At 40.6% G+C, this 23,321-nt stretch overlaps 1 protein-coding gene across 5 annotated transcripts in view; it reads left to right on the forward strand.

The window, feature by feature from the left end:
* Window positions 1-18,183, forward strand: part of ets1 (v-ets avian erythroblastosis virus E26 oncogene homolog 1) — a 37,682-nt gene extending 19,499 nt beyond the window's left edge. For 3 of the 5 annotated variants that reach the window (XM_038692581.1, XM_038692582.1, XM_038692583.1), the window contains exons 4-10: window positions 6,274-6,393; window positions 7,120-7,320; window positions 7,637-7,714; window positions 8,090-8,335; window positions 9,662-9,922; window positions 14,466-14,584; window positions 14,936-15,151. In XM_038692581.1, the coding sequence (XP_038548509.1) occupies window positions 6,274-6,393; window positions 7,120-7,320; window positions 7,637-7,714; window positions 8,090-8,335; window positions 9,662-9,922; window positions 14,466-14,584; window positions 14,936-15,151 (1,241 nt within the window). Of the gene's footprint in view, window positions 1-6,273; window positions 6,394-7,119; window positions 7,321-7,636; window positions 7,715-8,089; window positions 8,336-9,661; window positions 9,923-14,465; window positions 14,585-14,935 lie in introns of all 5 variants that reach the window. The other 2 variants (XM_038692584.1, XM_038692585.1) reach the window with 1 other exon arrangement.
* Window positions 18,184-23,321: the final 5,138 nt, after the last annotated feature.

Genomic DNA, 23,321 nt, shown 5'->3' on the forward strand with positions numbered 1-23,321 from the left:
GAGAAATAGAGAAGTGGAGAGAGGGAGATACAGTAGAGACAGCATGAGCATGAGTTTACACATCTGCAATGATATGCGCATGTTGTGGAAATCAGTTCCATCTCTTGTTACAAAACATTAAGTTGTAACTTTCCAGTTATCATATTGTGGTTTATTCATCTTTTAATCAGCAAAGTCAGCCAAAGCGGAGGTGTTTCACATCATCATGAAGAACAACTCATATATTTTAAATAAGATAAAGGAGGAGAGATGTGGCCAGATGTTTGATGTTGTATGGTCCTATTAGCCATGGAGCCTACACTGAGCTTAAAATAGAAGGGCAGTTCATCATCTTGAACTGAAACCATTTTGCATGTTGGACCACAAGTCATTTTTGGTCACATTAGAGGAAAACAAGAAAGCTGTGAGAAGCACATTAGCGATTGTAAAACAGAGGTGGAATGTGAGGCACGCAACATGAAAACACAGCGGTCTGTGGGAATTTATTTATCAAGTATACATCTGTCGCCCATAGCTTGGCTTCAAACAATCAACGAGCTCATATGTGTGGTGTATAATTGGACCCAGCCACTGCAACACTTACATGCATATGTATTGTACAAAAGAACAGTTGAGTGGCAAACAGTCCCATCGATCGGTGTGTGAATTTGTGGCTGTGTACTGTCCCACATAATTCACACTTATATCAGGAACCTGGTTGTGGAATGTATCAGTTTGGACTAAAAATGGGGCCTGCACCATGTTTTGTGGAAAAAATGCAACACAGAGAGTAAACTGTTTATCAGATATGTCGTGTGTTTGGTTTAACGCCTAAACAGTTCCCCTAGAGCATCCCCTATCTGTTTACAACAGGGATGGAGCCTGGAAGGGCCGCTAGCGCTAGGCTAGCACCACCTGCACTCTCCTGTCAGTTCCCTTTTTTCACTACTGTGCCTAGTAGTGATGGATAAACAAGACAATCAAATCCTTTTGGACTAAGTAGTATTTTCATTATATATATTTAACATGTATGGTGGTCATGGAAAACCCTCACGTTGTGTCTCAATTTGTCTCTACTGCTTGTGTAGGCCTTTAGTGTGCATACTGGAGTTTAGCTTTTCTACTTTGCCTTCTCAAAGTAGAGAACTTGAAGATTGTGCAATGGGCTCTTGTGAGAAGTATATTACTGTTGCTCAACCTTTAATTCTTGAGGCATACCTAAGACCATTTCACACTGTTAAGATCAAAGCAACAAAGCTTGTAGGCAGTTAAAAAAGCAGCAAGGAGCCAAATCCTACCCTTGTCTCTGTTTCTGGAAAGGAAATAATTTCCATCTAGCTTTTAACAAAAATATGTTTAGCATCTGTTGGTGATGGCGCGTATCATTTCAAACTCAGAGGTAATGTCATATCAAGCACTGAGACTTTGGCATAAACAGTAGAGTTAATGGACTTTCACATCATAAGCTAATATGATTTCAGAGATGGATGGAGTGGAAGAAAGAAAGACAGCAAGACAGCTATGGGGAATTAGTCTCACTTATTGTCTGCTTCAGTAGCCGGTATGTCTGTGGTGCTGATGATCCTGGACAACTCTAGTTTCATGGCCAAAGGCAGATGTCAGCAGTAGTGGCCTCGTCCCGTACAGCTGCTTTACGTAACCACAGGCTTGTGCTTGGAGAGGGCAGCCAAAAGCCAGTGGTGGAGACCTCCAGTATAAAACTAGTGTTTCAGCACTGTTTTCTGTGATGGTGGAATGATCCTGGTTTGTGCGCTGGATTAACACTGTCCTGCGCTGGAGCAGGCTTGGGTCTAGTGTCTGGGCTGGCTTCTTCACTTTGGCTTGAGCCAGACTTACACATCTATTTCTGGTCCTTGGGAATGAGATGGAAATCTAAACAGTGGAGTGGCTGGATGAACAAGCAGCCCTCTCAAAACCAGACTGCCTCCCCGTCCTCCTCCTCTTGCTCCACTGCAGCCCTCAGCCGCCACTTTATCATCCTGTGGTGCTGAATGGGCCCCCTTCATGTTGGTCGGGTTTATGACCCTGCGTTCTCAGACCAGGGGTCCAGATATGGATCTCCATCAAAGGCTCTCTTAGATACCACTGTCACCTCTGGTCTGCTGTGGGTAGGCTGGTATGCCTTAAAGAGCCGATTATAAGCCTTTGGCAAGTAGTCAAGACCGCCTCTCTTTTCCCCTGCACCGAGTCGTGACCCCACTGATATGTACCTGTATGCATGTAGGGATATTCAGGAACTCAAATGTTTGACCTTGACCTGAACCCACAACTCACCTCACTTCCCTCAGGAAGTGGCAACTTAGCCACAGGAAATTGAGTTGCTGATTTAAAAAAAAAAAAAAAAAAAAACAGCTACAGAAGGGCATAGAGCAGGAGACATGAATTACCACATGCTTTGACACTTCTGTAAATACATGACTATTTGACCAGAAAGAATTTCACTTTTCAATCCTCATTTCTTTTCATAGCCGACTCTCTTTTCCTCACACCAACACTCACCCAGTCATTGGAAAAACTCTATAGGGCTATTTATAGCTAAATCACATGATAGAAAGCATATTGTCCCTTATTTGTTGGGTCTGGTTGCCTGCTCTGCTTGTATCGTTGCATCATTCTGAGTGGAGGCAGCAGTCCAGGGTTTATGAATGAACCAACTCTCCGCCAGAGGCTGGGAGATGGCACTGATCCCACTGTGATGTCACTCCAGAGACGAGGAGAAGAGAGGAAGCTTTATGAGACCTCCCATTCATTCTGCTGTGCCCACCCCCGGTTCTCTTGTCCTGTGATGGGCTCATATTACAGGCCAGTGACTCATTCCCCCCTACTCGCTCACCCCTCACCCACCCAGGATGCTCCCTTGCTATCTTCCCCAGCCCTGTCCTGCACTGCCCAGCCCTGCCTGTTCCAGCCCTGTAGACTTTGGCCCGAATTGCAAAAATCCCAATTTCACGCCCACGCTTTGGCGCACAGGCAAAGACGGCTGCTAATTTAGTTCATGTGTGTGTATGTGTGTTTATATGTGTGTCAATTTAACAGCCTAAGGTGCCAAACAGATCCTCTGTCTAAGGTTGGGTAGGGGCTTGGTCACAAGGGCATGGCAGTGAAGGTGGACAGTCTGTCAGTGAAAATCCCTGGGGGGAAATAAAGTCGTCACACTCAGCAGCCTGTCCATTGCTCGTATCAAGGAAAGAGGGGAGTGGCTAATCAATACTTTTTTCTGTACATTCAGACTAGACATCAGTCTCACTTCATCAGTAATTCTTAGAAGATGGATTTATAGATTAATTATTCCTTTTACATCATTAGAAGAAAATTGGTTTCATTTTCATACTTCCCAGACTCTTTCTTTTTATAGTCTTGTTAGTGAAATGCGAATTCCATAATGTTGGCTGTAATTTACACCCACTCCCACATTTTGTGAGCTAAGTGGATGGGACTCATTTGTGGACAGACCCACACCATCTAATGTGGAAAGTGATGACTCGTGGATGCTCTTAACTCTGAATACATACTGACCATTCTGTATCTAATGGGACTCACAGGCACTGAAATCCTATCAGGACTTCATCATTTACTAGAGATTGTCTAGATCCAAGCTCGCCTCTCTCACTAATGGATGCATGCTGTACATTAGCTTTGGCCCAGATAACTTTCATATAGATCATTCACCATGGACACTGCTCTATTATCATTGCACTTTTCAGTTTTCAGTTTGTTTGCCTTTTAAGCCTCGCTGGTTTCTCTGCTTCACTTTTGTGATGTACATAATGTGCTGTTAAGAAAGTAAAATGTTTTGTTGAAAGTACAATTTGTCTTGCTGTTGCACTGTGACCTAAGAGTCCAAATTTAGAAGACATTTCTTGTGTTTTGAATTGCTGCAAGACTGTAAACAAAAATCCCACTTCAAACTCATTTTAAACAAGGGAAAACAAGTCATTCAAAGTAAAAACAAAAGAAATCGCAAATTGCAGTTCACATTTTAATTTGCTCTATAATCATGGTTCACAAATTTTTCTCTTTAGAGTGCCTAATGGTGGTTCTCATGCACGATGGTGTTGAGTGTCTTTGATGCAGGATTTAGTGCTCAAGTGGGTTCATGTCTGTGTGGGCAAGTGTAGGCTGGGGCCGTGTTGATAAAAGCAATGGAGAGGGAGGGGAGTAAATGGTTCGAAAGTGCAGACAAACTATACTCGATCCAGCTTAAATAAACTGCTGCATTTTGCCCTTGCCTTCACATCAAAGCACAGACTGTCTGAGCCCCAGTCCCATCTCAGTTTGCAACATGTACATTTTTTGCACTACCAACACTACTAAAAAGAAAAATGAGCTCAGTAGAGGCCTAGACAATGTTGGTGACGGGGGCAACTTGAACACAAAGACCTCTCGATCAGGTCTTATGTTCATTGTGAAACTGCATGGTTTATTTTGATGTGAGCTGTGTCTGACAATAGTTTAACTGGGGTCTTATGTGGGACTGTAAAACAGCGTTTATTCTCAGCTCCTCTACCTTGTTTTTACTTCTGACCTGAATGAATAACTTTGTTTGTTTGCCAGTGTAACAGAGAGCAATATATTTTTACAGGCCTAATTGAATCACACGAAGAAGAAGGAAAGAGCTCTTGTCTGTCCTCTCTCTGTCTGTCTCAGGCCTGTTGTGAGGTTTCTTTCTTTAGAGAGAGAAAATAGAGGGGGGAAAAAAGGAGCCAAAGACAGAAAAAAGAAACCGGGAGACCTAATTTTACAAAAAGCCAGACAGACATTGGTTACATGGGCGAAGGAGGGACAGCTGCTGTGCATTCCAAACGAGGTCGAGACATCAGCGAGTGGTGAAAACAAGCATGAACTGTATGTTGCCCTAGTGCACTGCTGGCAGATAAAACCACCAGCCAGTGGAGATGCCAGAACATCTGGGTTAGACGAAAGGCAGTGCTGTGACGGGAGCGACACAACTTTTCAGTATATAACTGGTTTGCCTTTAAGCCAAGTCTTTTGTGATTTCGGTTTCAAACGATTGTGTCTGTAACTATTGCAGGTCAATTACAAAGTATGAGACATGCAACCAAAATCGAAGCCTTATTGAAACCTTAATTTTGTGTGCACCCCCCAAGTTGATCAGAAAAGATAAAGCTATTATATCATACTGCAGACTCTAAAATATGTCTTTCTTTGTTGTGTTAATGAGTGTGGCTGCTTTGCAGATTAAATGATAAAGACATGTCAGTCAGTTGGAACTCTATAGAGCCTTTTGGTGTCTATTTAGAAGTCATTTGTTGAGTGTTGGCCAGCTTAGTTTTTAGCAGTCTATTCCTGTGTTAGTGGCCCGGGGGTCTTTTCCCTTCTCCCCTAATCATCTCCCCTGCTTTGCCCCCATAACCCACACTTCTGCAGCCTGGGCAATCTAATTGGATGAGTGCGAGTCATCAGGCACTGTTTAAAGTCATCAAAGGGAGCTCTGTTCTGCACTTGGTGCCCACTAGCTGTGAGCAGAGAACAGTAAGCCTAGTGTGTGACTGAAACCCTCGAGACAGCCCACCCTAAACTCTCCTAGCCACCCGCCAGCAGCCACCGTGACATCATCACCCCATCCCTCGACCCTTGACCTCTCAGAATGTTTGACCCCACGCTTGGTCTGGTGACAGTAGGCCCACTGTGTAGGCACAGCACGTTAGGAGGGCTAGCAGGGGTCATGGTGTCCCTGATGGGCACCAGGCGCTGCTCTCCCACCCAGGATGTGTGGATAGGAGAGAGGTTACGAATAAATACATGCGAGGTTATTTTATGCAGAGTGCCAGGTGAGTGTGATTTACCATAATACCCTTTCTATAATACCAGAAACATGTGTATCATTGTGCAAAAATAGTGCACATCCATTGTAATCTTCTGACGGTGTGACAGTTCTTGTTTAAATAGATTGGCTCTGAGACGGAGACTGTGTCTAGACGAGATGTAATTGTTGAGCCATGTTGGTGATCACGGTCAGATACAACAGTGTGTCTGGAGGTGTGGTTGTGTGTGTCAGTGTGAATATCTAACTGAATCACATTCACAAGTCTCTCTTTCCTGCCCTCACTCTGTCTCAATTAAATTTTCCGTTCAGTAAGCTATATCGGCATGAAATACAATACAGGATGCATCGTCGCAGCTTTGGTTGTCAATAATAATTATAGCGGTATTTAATAATATTAGCATATTAGTTATTGCAATCCCTAATGAAATAGATATTGATATTCTTTAAATAATATCAACATCAATGTTCTTTGTTGTCATTGGCAGATCCAGAGTGTGGAGATGTCCCGCTGCTAACTCCAGGAAGTAAAGAGATGATGTCCCAGGCTCTGAAGGCCACCTTCAGTGGCTTCACAAAGGAACAGCAGCGGCTGGGGATTCCCAAAGGTTAGACTGTCAGCTGAATGTATTAGTCCCTAGTTAACGTTTTCATTGCGGAAATGAAATCTTATAAGTAAAGCATGATCCCCCCGAACCACCTCGATGTGTCACATGTCAGGCAGGCACATCACTATGTGCGTCACTCACCTTACATCATAACCTGCTTTAGATCGTTCAGTGAGGGCATCTCTTAGAAGGATTCACTGAAAACCAGGAGACACCAAGTTATTCCAGAAATGGCCTTATATTACATACATTTCACTCCAGGCAGACTGACTGACTGCAGCATCCAGAGAAAAAGAGACATGAGACAGACGGTAAAGTAATGAGTTAGCTTCCTAAATGGAGTCCGACCACAGATCCTCTTCATGCTGTTTAGAAACAGCAGGACTTTCAGTATCTGTCTATGTAATCATGCTATATATGCAGACTAGGATTTTGGCTTGTCATTACCACTGCTGTTTACAGCCACTGCTGCCTCTCTTGACTTGTTATGGGTAGATATATTTGCCACAGAGGCAGTGTGAAAGTTGGCAGAGTAACCAAAGATCTTCTTTCTCACAATGAAAACGGAGCAGAATAAGGAATGTGCTGTGGTGCTAAAGAGAAAATTTAATCTATATTCTCACATCAGCCACAGGTTGAGATGGATGTTTGAATAAATGTGTGGTATATACTGTATAAACACTGTATGTAAACAGTGAATATAATACAAATTGTGATCCCCTTCAGATCCTAGACAGTGGACAGAAAACCATGTGGCTGCATGGCTAACATGGACAGTGAACGAATTCAGTCTGAAGAACGTGGACTTTGACAAATTCTGCATGAACGGAGCCAGCCTGTGTGCGATGGGGAAGGAGCGCTTCCTGGATTTAGCACCTGACTTTGTGGGTGACATCCTCTGGGAACATTTAGAAATGCTTCAGAAAGGTAAGGCCACGTTGCTTTGAAGACAAGTTCATATAATGATGTGTTTGTCATTTTTGTGCAGTATAAGATGGTTTTAAGACAGAGACTAGAGACTCTCACACACAGTATGTGAGAAAATATCACATCACACAGGGTGATATACCTTCTTCTACCAATTTAGGACACTGTTGGCATTTGCTATAGTCACAGGAGCCAAACAGGAAGGTGCAATTTAGCTCAAGTCATTAATTTTTGATCATGCTGGATGCAGTTACATGATGCATGAAAATCAATGATGAGGTCACTGACACTCATTCTCTATCTATTTTTCATGAAGAGGATACAAAGCATTACCCCATCAATGGACTGACCTCCAACTTCCAGGAATCCCGTTATACCTCAGACTACTTTGTCAGTAAGTACTCATCACACTCACAGTCAATCACTGTAACAGCATACAATGCGTGCCTCAAATATGAATGGATATGGAGGTGGAAGAGGAGTGGTATAGTGTTGTGAACAAAATAGTTTTGGGGTTTAGTGCTAGAATATTTTGTCTTGTCCCATTTTATAAGATAAAAAAATGGGATGGGTATACATTGTAAGATTCATCTTATGCACTCAGGGCTGTGTTTTGTTAGGGACTATTCACACACTAAGCATTTGGGCAGCAGTTCAGCACAAGAGGGATAATGACGCTACTCTCCTAAGATTGATCTTCGTCCTGTGCTTCACTACTTGCTTTCCTTCCCTGACTTCTATCTAAACTCCCTTCCCTTTGTGTCTCCAGGCTACGGTGTTGAGCATGCTCAATGTGTCCCTCCTTCTGAATACTCAGAGCCCGGCTTCATCACAGAGTCGTACCAGACGCTTCATCCCATCAGCTCAGAGGAATTGCTGACGCTTAAGTATGAGAGTGAATACCCCGCTGTCATCCTACGAGACACTCCCCTCAACCCACTGCAGGGGGAATACTTCTCTGTCAAGCAGGAGGTGGTATCCCCTGACAACATGTGTGTGGGACGCCTCAGCAGAGGTGAGGGGTCACATACCAGATATGAGGAATATAGCTGATATTTAAGCACAGCGCAAGGTTTAGTCTAGAGAATGGCAGACTGTGCTTAATTTCTGCTGTAATCAACAGTTTGTTTGGATCGAGTGTTTGGTAATTGTGTCCATGTACGTGCATGTAGATGTCAAATGTTTGTGTGGGTGTGTGTGTGACTATGCCAAAACTACCCAAATCTTGTCATGCCACATCAGTGTGCTTGCATTAGAAGAGAATTAAAGCGGGCTCTCTGGTTGGCTTGTGGTTCATGCAAACCCGTCTTATACACTCTAGACTGGGTTGGGAAAAAAAAAAGAACTCTATTGTTTTTGTCAGAGTGATGCACGAACCAAAGCCACAGCGTGTTCTCTCACCGCCTGTCCTTTATGTAAAACAGTTCAAGTGGTGTAAGCTTCAAGAAAGTTTGTTTTTTTTTCTCTCCTTTCCTCGAGTCAACCTTCTGGGTAAAGAGATAGAGGTGTCATCCTCAGTTAGTAAGCGTGGGGTTTTCTCATGAAACTGTTTGCTTTTCTGAATTTGCAGGCTTATTTGCTCTCCCAGTGATAGTTTACAGAGGAATTAGCAGCATGGTTTACATGTATAGCCATAAAGCTAGGATTTTCTTCTCACAAATCCCCAGCTGAATAAATGAATAGCATGTGCCATGTACACTATACAAGCCTCCTGCCAGGGCTTCAAGCATTTGCCTGCAATGTATGAGGTCCATTCCCCATGCATCACACATACCAGGTTTTTGAGCGTTGCGCTGTGCTCTCCCAACGTGGGAAAGTATTTTGTAGCACAACTGATATCCACATGTGGCTTCAATTTCAGCAGTTGAAGATTATGGCATCAATCGAGGTGCTGCATTATCTGTCATTTGATAATGACTCACCATTGAAAGACTCCTCTTATCTTTCCCAAGGTCAAAAATAGCAAGGCAATTTGTGTGATTGTCTTCCATTTATAAATGGTGGTTGTAAAAGGGAAATGAGGTGTGAAATGGAGGGAGGTGTGGCACTGTACAGAACCATATAGCTTAGTGAGAAGGGATATAATGTCAGATGCTACAGAAAACTTACAAGAACAATTAACATTCTTATGCACTGAAGCAAAACATTGAAAAATAGCTACAAATCCATTCTTTGAAATGTTTTTTTAAGAAAAGCAGAGTAGGAATGTCACAAATAATACAAATTCAAGACTTTATTATAAAAATGTAAATGTGATATACTATTAAATGTACAGTTTTCTCTTTTGTAACAACTTTATTTCTCTCTCTCTTGCTATTTCCGCTCATTTTTCCCCTCACAGGTAAGCTTGGTGGCCAGGACTCCTTTGAGAGCATCGAGAGCTTTGAGAGCTGTGACCGGTTGACCCAGTCATGGAGCAGCCAGTCTTCATTCAGCAGCCTGCAGCGGGTACCTTCATACGACAGCTTTGACTCAGAAGACTACCCCACTGCCTTGCATGGCCACAAGCCCAAGGGCACTTTCAAAGACTATGTGAGGGAGCGCTCAGACCTCAGCAAGGACAAACCCGTCATCCCAGCAGCTGCACTGGCAGGATACACAGGTAAGATGTCTAGAGTTGCGTTATATAAATTATGTTGTATAGAAGTCTGCCTTGAAAAGGGCTGCAGCATTTTAAAGACCTTTTTCACATATATTTTTTAAATGTCACAGCAGGAAAAGCACAGGGTAACTATTAACATGAATCATAGCTCTGCTCCATTTAGGTGTGCCTGTAAGCTAGCCAGCATGCACAACCCCAGGACCGTGATACTGGTGCACCAAAAAGGAATTATTCATTTTAAAAGTTTAGAAAGGGATATGTAACACAATGTAAAACTACATTATTTATTAATTTATTATAGTATTATTATTAACATACATACATACATATTCAACTTCAAGAGTTCAAACATGTTAACTGGTACAGTTAAAGAAAAATATTGGTATTTATGAGTGTGGTGAATTTTCTGCATGCCATTAGTCAACAAATCTTGTTTTTTTTTGTTAATAGATTTTTTTTAGTTTTTTTGTTTCAATAGGTCCTGTTGGTTGACATTTACTTTTGCACAAGAAAATCCCATTGTCCAAGCTCAATTCAAAGCCTTTTTCTTATGACAGCTTTGTTTTATGTAATTTGGGTGGAATATTCTCAGAAGGTGCAGAATTTAGTTCCTCCCACCGGTACTGTGTGGAATAACATTCAGTGCAGCTGTAACACACTTGTTGATGCTCTGCAAAAGCCCCAGAGGTGGAGGTGCCTTAATGCATCGCTTTTAGACCAAAAGGAAAAATAAAAAACAAACAACACCTTTTACCCTACAGGAAACAAAATAGATTTTGCTCGTACCTACTTCTCTCTCTCTCTCTCGCTCGCTCTCACTCTCTCTCTCCTTTTGTTCTGTCTACACATCTCATCTACCTCCTTCTTATCTGCGGCCTGCATCTCAACCTATTTTTTCCAGGTCGTCCTAGCAACGCTGGTGAAAGATAGAAATTGTGCCTGCCCCTGCACAGCACCAGAGTAAAATTATCTCTTCATCTTATGAGCCATCTTCATACACGAACATGCTCAAAGAGCTGGTTTATGTATGTTCTCCAAGTTCAATAAGATGTGGAGATATCTGCAAACTCTTCTAAAGCAAATGCACTATTTTAGCATCTATCATGGTTTTTGGTGTGAAAAAGGTTCACAAAGAAACTACGACTGTTACTACTTTTTACAGTTTACCAGGATGTGTGTGTTAACACTGAGCCATAAATGCTGTTTCTATAATTACATGAACCTAGGAACATGGGAAACAGATATAAATTAACTTTTCTCAGATTGTGTAAGCTATTTCCCAATGTTAAATACTGTATCATCGCATGAAAATGACACTTTCCAAATCATGTGTTGCATAAGAAAGTGCATATTAATCTTTTGTATTCATGAGTAGAGTTGTAAAATCTTTGACATATCATTGCTGTTGGATTGTAAGGAGAGTTTTGCAGTGTAGACACTGAATTGCCTCTTAACACCAAAGTGTTTGGGACTTTTTCTGTCGTGTTTAAATTATAGTCACAAGGCTGTGAGATTGCCAGCATTGGAAAAGGGGAAACCCAAGCACATTTCTCAATGTCATTAACAATACATACATCAGATCTCAACAGACTAGTCCCCAAGTTGGTATGTACGAGTTAATTGGTCATCTGTATAGTTATTAGTTAAAAAGCTGCTTATGAAACAGTGAGTCATTTATTCGTAATGATGTTGGGAAGTTGTCATAATATACATATAATCAAATAATAAACTGCAAGACACATTCAGAAAGCTCCTCTAGTCACCATTAGAAGCTGCGTTGCTCCGTGCACCCTGTTTGACAAAAGTTGACGGTTATGAAACTTAAAAATGATGCATAAGCTCATAGCCAGATTTCAATAGGACTCAAGACTGACCAGATAAACATTCTGCATGAACAAAAGAGATTCTTACACCTTTTCAGATTCATATAAGTGTTAGTTTGAGTAGTTTTTTTTTTTTTTTTTTTTTTTTTGTAAAGCTATGCCGTAATGAAATTTGCTTTGACAAAAATCTGTATTATTAACCTCGGCATGTGGAAAATTCTTTTTCCCAAAACCTTTTCAAATGTACCTCACAACATCGACATCGACTCCATTTACCACTTCAGTCCTGACATCTGACATGTACCAGTTATTTTGGCAGGACAGATGACTCCAAGAAGCTCATGTGTGAAAGCCTGGCGAATGGTTCCTGCCTAATGCATAGTAATGTATTCTCACTGAGGAGAATGTGCTTCCTCTGAGCTTTTACACAATGGGGAATAGGGAAAGATGAAAAAAATCACGCTAAAATACCGTAATTTTCCTGAAAGAGAAAACTCTCTAGCAGCCTGCTCCGGTCCTAGCTGTTATTAGAAGCAGCGTAAGGAGAGTGTAGTCTTTCAAAGATGGAAGCATTTTTTGAGTGTACATGTGTGCGCGTACCCGTGTGCGTATGTGTGGGTGGATGAAGAAAGGGAGAGCAAGAGAGAGAGATGGAGAGAGAGAAAGAAACCTCAACCAAAAATCAAACCTCAACATAAAGAAAAAGGCTTTTATAAAATTCCAAATCGATGTTTATGAAAGTTTGCTCTGCTTGGCTTCCTGTGCCAGTCACGTGGTGACAGGTGACACTTGTAGTGAGGACAGGGAGCCTGATAAGGCTGCAGAGAGATAAGCGGAGCTTCAGTTGTCTTCTCTGCGGTTTCCTGTGACAATTTGCCATTTACACCTCTTTCTAAAGTAACATCAAGCGGCCTTAAAGCATGGCGAACTCTCAATCTGTATCATGCTACTTTGTCTCTTTTGTCTCAAACGTATAAACATTCATATGCACACAGGGGCACTTTGCATTGCTACTAGATTTAGTCAAGTGGTTAAAAATGGTAATGATATTGATAATCCATTGTTTAAGTCATTTATCGAGTTAAAGCCCCACATATTAGCTGGTTAAACCTTTTCAAATATGAGTTTCATGGTTCAGAAACCTTTGAGTTGTAATTATTTACCTTTTGTTATTATTTTACATTTACAAAAAATAACCCATAGATACATCTTCAGTTGCAGCCCAAATCGGCACCCAGCTTTTTTTGCTGTAGCTGCATATGCTCAAGACCCATTTAGCGTGCCGTGGGTCAGATACTTAACACTGCTGTGAATGCGAGCCCCCACCCATTTGCCACACTGTATGCTTTTTCAATGAGGCCCATTGTGCATGGAGACTTGTAACATATTTTTGGAAACTATTTTTTTTTTTTGTCAAAGGGTCGCCTACATTCTGGCATGAGAGCACAGGGGGCTGGTAAACTGGCACTGTATGACCCTTATGTGCGCTCGTTGTTACAGTAGCAGGCTTTTGGAATGCGAGTCAAAGCTTTCTGAAAGACACCCAGTGTTGCTCAGCCGCTTATTTTCCAAAGTCGGGGTGGCTGTTGTCATGCACCTTCTCCAATCCTAGCAGGAGTTAAGAGGGCTCGAAAAGCACCATTTCAACCCACACGTCTGTTTCCCTGAAAGCTTTTGTTTGTGTTGTATAAGGGTACATTTGGTTTTCTGAGGCACTCGAGAGAGGTGACTTTTTGCTTAGCTTCAGTTTTGCTGAGGCGGTGTGCAGCATAGGCAGGTGTGATTTCAACATGCAAGCCTCAAAAGTGGGTGGGTTCGTGTATATGCTGAAAAACCACAAGATCAAAGTGTACTGCAGTGAATCTAGTTCAGAGACAAGACCATATTTTTTGGGTTGTCTATGTTTTGCTTTCCCTCCTTTTTTTTCCACAAGATGTAATAAGCTGTTGTAATTGCACTAAAGTTAGTGCTAGTGTTAACAGATTATTATATTACTCTTTATTCATGAAAAAATGCAATCCATTTTAACTTTACGGAAGACTTAGGAGTCACTCCCTCTCTCTCTCTCACTCTTTCAGTCTGTATGCAAGTCTATAAGATGTTTTGCTGAAGCCTAAAGGCAACCCCTCTTATTTTAAACTAGTGATTTCATCAGTATGGAACTCATACAGACACAGACTCTAGATTCACATACTGGACAGGGCAACTGGCAGACAAGGGGATACATGATGAATGGGACTGTTGTATTTAGGAGGACATTTGGTTCCACTGCTGTACTTCAGTCTGACCCAGATTAGAAGGTTTACTTTGTACCTCTCCAGACATAAGTGAATAATTGGCATGCTGTACTTTCATACATAGCAGAATGATACACTGTAGAAACGCAATATATTCCACTCCACACAAATTTCGTTGTCTAGTAATCCTTGCAGTGCATTAAGATTATTATATAGATTTAGCATAGTTTTACGTAGTGTGTCTCCCTCTTGTATACTCCTTATACTGGAACTCTTCCTCACCCCAAAAATGTGTTTTATTCATCTTGGATTTCATTTAGCATCAAAATACCATATATGCATTTATACATATACATTTATTAAATTAAATCCACACACCAACCAGTGTCTACACCAAAAAATAGCAATGTGTCTTCTCGGTGTAAATAGTGTTTTCTTTAGTTTAAATGCATACCTTCTCTCCTTCTCCCATCTGCTCTGCAGGCAGTGGCCCCATCCAGCTGTGGCAGTTTCTTCTGGAGCTGCTGACCGACAAGTCGTGCCAGTCCTTTATCAGCTGGACAGGCGACGGCTGGGAGTTCAAGCTTTCTGACCCAGATGAGGTGAGAGGCCGTGACCCCGCTGGTCCCTGGTACACGTGCTGGGAGGTCCTAAGTAGTTAACCAGATGAACAAGATGTCTTCTGACTTTGTCAAAATGTTTGCATGCCTTGTTTAGCAATATTTTTTGGAAGGGATAACTTATCTTGCAGTGTGTGTATATATGTATGTATGTATGTGTGTATATATCAAAATGAATTCATTTGTTAATTGCTCAGCAGTTAAAATGAAGATGATTACATTCTCAGATTATTACCAGATTTTAATTGTGGATTTGATTTTTAATTTGTTTCACATGTGTTATATAACTGTTTATGACACATCTTGACATGCTTATTTCCTGCGTTGTTTTAGGTTGCTCGGAGGTGGGGCAAGAGGAAAAACAAGCCCAAGATGAACTATGAGAAACTGAGCCGTGGCCTTCGCTACTACTATGACAAGAATATCATCCACAAGACATCGGGGAAACGCTACGTCTACCGCTTTGTCTGTGACTTAAAAAGCCTGCTGGGGTACACCCCTGAGGAGCTCCATGCAATGTTGGACGTAAAGCCCGATACGGACGAGTGAAAGCAAAGAAGAAATTTGGAAGTGAAGACAAACATTTTGGAGTCACGTGGACTGCGGCTCATAAAAGTGGTCTTAACTGTTTGATAGAGTCGGTAAACCGTTTTTTGGGGGGACCAAAATGTTTTTAATGACTAACTGTGGTCTTTGTCAACTTCAAGCTCCTGTCTCTCAGACCATGTTTTAAAAAGAAGGCACAAGCCAAAAGCCTGTATTCATACCCTGTTGCATTTGAGATGTGTGTGCGCGCGTGTGTGTGAGCGTGCGTATGTGTGATATGTACCGGTATTATTTAGCGGGTAGATTTCAGGTTCCATTCTGCCTGTGTAGCACAGTGGACAGACGAGAGGACCAAGACAGAAAGTCTGAAAGAACCGTGACAGAAAGAGCAAAATTAAATGATTCATTTCATTTTAGAGAGATAGGGGGCAGAAAGTTCCCGCTTTGACAACAGCGGTTGCCAAAATGTAAAAACTAAACTATGGAAGGCATAATGTCATATTTACATACATGCTCACTGTTTCTCTTCTGCAAAGAGAGCGTTTTCAGCTTGGACCAAAAAACGTTGTTTCTAATTTGTTGTGGAGGAGCGTATGCTTGTGCCAGTATTATATTATTGATGTTGAAAAGACCCAGTGTTAACCTACCAAGCATATATTGGAAAGAGTTTTTAATGTTTTCAATGAAGGTATTTCAGTGGAACCAAACCTTAGAGGCCAAGTTTAACTGTTCTGTTCTCTAGGAGCCTTTAACTGATATGTGCTGATTTGTTATCAGACAACACTATAGACACTGGCCCTGTGCTTTGTAGGGTGTGAGGACCTGGTGAGATTACTCATACCAAGAGCGTCTGATAGACAGACAACTGAAAGTAGCCGTTGCTTTAGAAACTGACGCTTTCACCTTTACGTACTTGTTTGCCACCTTGGTAGAAACACATATTGTGACTGAAACTTATGCATTTTTGCATATACCACCAGTATTAGCAAACTGTAGACAATCTATGTGGGGGAATTCAGGAGCCTTTGGCAAGAAGAAATGTTTAATGTGCAGATTAGATGCATAATTTGTCAGTTCACTGTCCATGTTAGTGTTGCTTTAGAAATGTTTGAATAATCTTCTGTTTGTCTGTATAATAAAATCACAAGTGAAAAAGTTGAGGGAGTGATTTTACAAAATCCTTAGAATGTCAGATTTTTTTTTTTTTTTTTTTGTTATGCAGTACATTTTAGCTACAAAGACGCGGCTGCAGTATAGTGTGGAGGTACAGTGTAGGAAAAAGGGAAAGGCAAAAGAAAAATGTTGACTAGAGAAAATTGGAATGTTGTATGGGATAGATGAGGTGGCGGAAAGGAATCTAGATACTGCAGGGGATATCACTTGTGAGGTCTGATGAAGAAGGTGACAGAAATGATGCAAGTTGGCACTGCTTGGAGATTTGAATTACATGGGTTGTATAGTTCATTTTCCACTGCCATCATGGTTGGCTGCAGCTTTCATGTGAAACCTCATTGCAAATAGAGACATTTAGAACTAGTAGCAGACATTTGTATTTAAGTTTCAGGTTCGTGTTGCTTATCAATGAACAAAATAATATTCTGTTCATAGTGAGTAACTTATGTATGATTGCACCCACATTTGTGCAGTTTGCTTACAGTACATGCATAAATATTCACTGGTTACATTAGAGCAAATTGGCAACAGTTTCCTCCAACAGTGGGAACAGTGGCTGTACACTGGCCTTATGGGAAATGCCAAAGTGGAATATCATCTTAGAATACAATGTTATTGTTTACAGTGGCTGAATGTTACCCATATGGATGAAAATAGCTTTTGAAATGTCTATTTGTACAGATTGTATTTCATAATGCTTTATTGAGACCCAGATTACACAAATAAGCAAGAGACAAAGCAGGAATAATAACCAAAACCCATGTGAGGTCTTTGGCCACAGCAATTCGGGTGTCATCCACAATCGTCAGAAGACAGGGACCAGAATTCTCTCGGTTTTTTTGGGGAAGTGTTGATTTTTCTTTTATCTTTTGTCAATATGTTAGAAGGCACACAGCTTTAGGACAAAGAGAAATGTATTCACTCATCTGAGTTTCCCACTTAGTGTAGAAAAGAGATGCTGTACATGTTCCTAATGTGTAATTGATAACAAGCTTTTCCACCGTCATCAAGCACTGACTCGCGAAACCACACCAATGCTTGTCATCTGACAAAAAAATTCAATTTAATTTGTAATAACCTGCACTGTACTTTTATTATTTCCTGCATGTTGATGTCAAGGCGTCAACCTTTTTCATCAAAGTTTTTCTGTCAATGTTTTATGTCAAAGAGAACTTTACAGATTTTTAGACATAGTTGTGATGTTTGTCAGTGCCCTGAAGAGTTTTCTTTTTTTCCCCCCACACAAGGTCATGATATTGGTATGGTTGGCTTTATAAGATTAATGTTCTAAAAGAAAACATTATGTTGCATAAAATGTTAATATTTTGAAAATTATTTTGTCAGGAAAATATACTGTTGTTAAATGTCACAGATTCCAATCTACTGCAGGTCTTATGTATTAATGAACCTTAGTTGGGTAAGTGTATACACAGCAGTAGTTTGTGGCATATGCATATCTCAGAATGGATTCAGAAGGAAAACCTTTTTTTGCTTTGGATGTTGTTTTTTTGTATATTTTATAGTGTCTCTGTATTTTTGTTATGAGATCATTTTTATTGTATTTAGTTCACAAACATTTGAATATTTTTCAATAATTTATATTTTATAAAAGACAAAAGACGCAGACAGCTGGTGCTTTCATGGGAATTTAAAGGTAGCGCAGGACAATGTAATGTAGCGATTTGTTTTTTGTTTTTTATTCTTTTTTATATAGAAAATAGACCTGTCTGCTAAAGAAAAAAGGCTGATGCTGGCCCATCAATGATTTCCGCTGGAAAGGTTTTATAAACTGTAGCTTCTATTTCTAAAATGTACTTAATGTACTTAAAAATGTTATAAAATATATGTGAACAAAGATTTCATAATTGTGTGTGGTGTTACTGAATGTGCATATGCATATAACACTGACAGTTATTAGTTCTATTATAATACTATATACTAATATTATTATCATTTTGCTATAATAAGTTTTATGGACATACAAACAACACAAAACTATTAAATATGTTTTACAGTTTTGTATGGCAACATAGTGCTATTTTATACTTATTCTGCAGGACATCTTGTTGTCTAAGATGTGATGTTGACTCATCAAACTCGATACTCCTAAAGCATTGGATGTTTGATACAGTTCAACATCTATAGAAAAAGCAGTAATATATTATATCAATGAGCAACTCTGAACACATACTGGTGATTGTTTTTCATTGGATAAATTGATGGATAGATACTTACGTAGACACATATATCATAGATCCATTGATGGATGGTTTCAATCAACAGTTAATTATGCATCAGACCCACTCAAAGTGGCTCAAATTAGTCAAACAAATCTTTCTACTGTTCAAATCACCACACTCTGGTCCTTCAAAGGGGGCCTAGGTTCCCTTTGAAATACATGTGGGCCATGGTGTGTCCCGGTTTTAACGAGTATGTCCCATGGCGCTGATGAGGTGACGTCAAAACAGAACCAGCACACTGGGGCCCATTCATGTGCTTGTAACCCCGGGCTCATATAAATTCCACTGCAGATAGAAAACATACAGGGCCATGGCCTGCTGCCCCAAGCAGCACAGCTGTTTGGCCCCACAGCAGCAGTCTAGCAATAAGGCCAAAACACAGGTCCAGTAGTCTATTTTTCAGTTCTAGAAAATGGCTAAATGAAGAAACAAAATACAATGTACATGACAATATCATATATATATCATATCAAACATAGACACAATTTCGAAATGTGCTTTTGGTTTGGGCGTCATTTACATAAATGACAAATGTAATGTTTTGAAATGTAAAAATGACAATGATGCTGATCAAATAAGACATACATACTGAATATATCACATGAAAAAGAATGCACATGACTGCTTTTACACACTTCACATGTAACCCCAAAAGCAAACACAACAGAGCTGTCTTCTGTCAAAATCAGACCCATATTCTCCTGTTGGAGGTGTTCTTGGCAGAGGGCAGGCTGAGGTTACCCAGGTGGTTCTTTTCCTTTCCACCTCCCTCGCTCTGACTGGGCTAATGATCCAGACCAGACGTGATCGCTAGTCAGGTTTTTTAAATACTTGCCTGGATAGTGCACGTTCCAACCGACCTGGAACAAAATCCAAACCCATTATGATACCACTCATACCTGCTTATTCCACATCAAAAACCAGACACAAAGCGTCCTCTAGCAGACACACTTTACCCACACATTTTTACCCGATCTGTGCCTCATTCAGAGAAAATCTTCCACTGATTTAAAGCAGTGTTTTAAAAGTGAAAGACAGCAGAGAGAGACATGAAGAAAAGAGGAAGTCTGTGCAGAAAGTGAGAACCTTAACACCTGGCAGTCGCAAGAAGGATGTCGGATGATTTCTGCCTCTCTCGACAAAAAGTATCACCTCCTGTCGTCAGCAGCTTACAACTCTCTTGACACTGGAATGCTGTCCGTTTGTCAGATTTCAAACCTAAATATTTATCTAAAGGGTCTTACCAAGCTACATATGTCTCCTGCGTGTAGTCTTAACATGACTGAGAATGACAGGGAGGGAGATTAAAGGGTGGACTGGTGTAACCATGAAGTTGGGAAATACTGGCCTTATTAGGGGCACAAGTGCAATAAAACTCAAACCTCTGGAGTGAATTTATTAGGTGAAATCAAGTAATCGTAACTGCCCTCTGGGGCCATCTTATCTGTCTGTGGCATTGAAGGATGCGTGTGTCCTAGTACAGTATTTTATGCATTCAGATGGTACTGATGAGTGTTTGGTCTGTATATGTCTGTAAGGTCCATGCTGGCGCATGTACTGCAAAGCCTTTTTTTACTCATTTTTTCACACTTTACTTCTCAGGTGCTGTTCTAATCTTTTCCAGCTCTGAAAGCTTTATAGTATCATCACAGGAGAGATTGGGGGGTTGAGTTTCATATTATACTGTGTCTACTTTTTAAGTTACCACTGTACTGCTGGGGCACAGGAAGCCAAAAACATAATTTTTAGATGCTAATGGGTCAATTCAATGAGCACTTGTGAGGCGACATTTATTATTATTATTTATTTATAAATGATGATTGACTGTTGCAGCAGAGTCAACTGTGTCTGTGGTTGAAGGTCTGGGAGAAATACCAGTTATGAGAATCTTTAATTCCATTACTAACCCCTTCATCACGCCGACAGTAGCATTTATAACTATTTAACTATTTCAATCTCAGTAGCAGGGTTTCTGTTGCGCTCCATTGCTTTCCTGACTTGGATCAAGTCTTAATTAGTAGCATAACATTCAAATGAAATAATAGACAACACTGTGGCTCTGCCAAATTACAGAATCAGATTAGCAAATACCAAATACTAAACTGAAAACATGTGGCAACATTTTGTGGTCCTGAAAGTAATTTGTAATAGATAAATGGTAAATCTTCCCTTGTATCCCTTAAACCAGTCACACTCATCAGGGCTGGTGAATAGTACCAGAGGAAACTGTTTTTGTGGTGAAACTACAGTGTATGTACACCATAAATCTCTAAAGAAAGTTCATAAATCTCCATATGAGAATGTTACAGTGCATGTCTATGTCATCTAAATTAACTGTGAAGATAACTGTAGCCGAACTGGTATTTTAATAACACTGAATTAATGTCTGACTACACTCTGGCACCAAAATAAAAGTATGAATAGCATTTTAATTTTAGGGACATTAATGGATACAAAAATCGAACATTGGAGGGCACAATATGAAACAGCCTAGATGTCGCTACTGCAAAATCAGCTTTTAACTTCAGTCACAATGCTTTAACAGTCGACATTCTTTTGAGTTAAGACCTAACGGGCCTTCTGCTATGATAAGGATGAAACACAACTATATCTATCCTCACAGCCCTAAATTAACATCCTCTTCATAGAAAGAGAATCCCTGTGACGCACAAGAGACCAACTCAGTGGTTCCATTACGCAGGGAAGTTGTGAAATATGACCAGTGTGTCCCAGAGGGCCCTGATGGTCCAACTTGAGACACAGTTGCCTGGGGATATATCCATGTCGCATTGTCCTTCACAGTTGGCCTGACTGCGATGTCCAGGGACATGCATATAAACAAAAAAAGATCTACCATGTCTTCTCAAAAATGAGCCTTCTCATGGATTTGGGGAAAAGAGACTGTTGATAGAGGTGAATTGTCTTCTGCTGATTTGTTCTATTGCCATAAGGTACTCTGTGACTTACATATACACAACAATACTTGGGCCAGGCAACTTATGTCACATGTAAACTCCAGCAAAGCCATTAATTGACTTACAATTAGACATTTTCCAGTAAGTAGTTAAATGTTATTTTACTCAGAGGAAAACTGAACATTGTAGTCATTAACCTTGCTCGACATGGATGAGCATAAAGAATAATGGATCATCAATTAATTGTACATCTCTGTGGGCAAGAGTCTCATGTTAACACAAAGCCATATGCTATAAGTGACCTAACCAAACATTCATGTTCGAAATGACCATGTTTTGATTTTATGAGGCAGTTGTGGAGATATATTTTTTGTGACAAGAGGGTCACTGTTCCCAGACTGGTAAGGTGAATCTGAGTGGATGTGAACTAGATCACATAACACTGTGGTTGCACTGGTAGTTTTTGGTGTCAGAGTGGCAAAAAGTGGAAAGTGATGATAACCTTATTGGTCGAAATGTTGATTCAATTAAACTTTTGGACATCTGCACATTGTCACATCTAATTGCTGCTAAATTATCTTGAATGAGATAAACACACATATGCCCCTACCGTTGGTGGACACATTCACCTTTACTTACTATATGTGACAGATCTAAGAGCTTTTTACACAATTTACCAATAAATCAAATCAGATAGCTGCATAAAAAAAATTCAGGAACAAAGCAGCCAAGCATTTCAGGGATGTTTGCTCTAACATTATTGAATTTGGACATGCATTAGTTTGATACTAAAAGTCTTGGCTTTCCCTTCTTCACTTCCACAAATATCAGCTGTTTGTCATCAACAAACACCAGCACAAGTGACTAAGAACAGATGGCTGCGTAGGATAAAGAATCTGATTCTGTATTCAGCTTTTAAAAATGACAAATGATGTCTAGTCTTCAATAGCATATAAACAGAATGCAGATTAAACATAATGGTGACTATTTGGCATACCAATAATACCTGTCACATATAAAAGAGCGTTGTCCTTAGCTATAGCACGTACTGCACACACTCTATACCTCTCCTGTTCCTCCCCTCCTCTCATTTTTAGTATTGTTATGTCTGTGATGTGTTGAACCACATGTCTTGGCAGTTGTGGTGACTGTATTATCCCGGCTTATAAAGGGCAGATCCAGGCCATCGCCTGCTTTGGCTGGTAATTTGCATTTTTATTGCCGTTGTCGCATCCCCAGTTAATATACCATTGACTCCCAGAGCCACCCCTGGACCTAACGGCATCACCTTGCTATCCCACCTGAAATGAGAGTGCCTGCTCGCTCTGGATCTGCATTGGCTGAAGCTCAGGTACCAGTCGACCTGGCATTCTGGGACGGAAATGGAGTGTCCTCTCATGTTAATGTGGACTTTCCATTAAGAAGGATGATTGATTTGTGCTGTGCTGTTGCTGTGAATAGGCAATAGACTGGCACAATAACAGAGTGAGATGGGGCTTTGTGTGCAGGTGAGGCTGTATATGAACTAGAGTGTGACTGAAGCAGGGTGCTGATGATTGGGGGTGGGGGTGGGGGGCGAGAGGAGAGAAGATGCAGAGAACTGAGAAATGGGATGGATGTTTGAATACTAGAGGGTGAAGGTTAAGGGATGAGAAGGAGAAAAGGAGGAGTGGAGGGTTTAGAGGTGCAGAGGGATGGGGTGATGAGTGCTGGGTGATGGCAATAGTGTGGAAGCTCTTGACCCCATTTATTTCATAAATTGTCTCCAAACTAGATGAAAGAAGACAGCACAAAAGAAAGAGTATTTTAAGTCAGCCTTCGTTCCTCACAAAAGATTATTCTTAG

Source organism: Micropterus salmoides, unplaced genomic scaffold (assembly GCF_014851395.1).
Source record: "Micropterus salmoides isolate LMB-PRFRI ecotype aquatic unplaced genomic scaffold, ASM1485139v1 Ms_hic_scaffold_3, whole genome shotgun sequence".
Taxonomy (NCBI): Eukaryota; Metazoa; Chordata; class Actinopteri; order Centrarchiformes; family Centrarchidae; genus Micropterus; species Micropterus salmoides.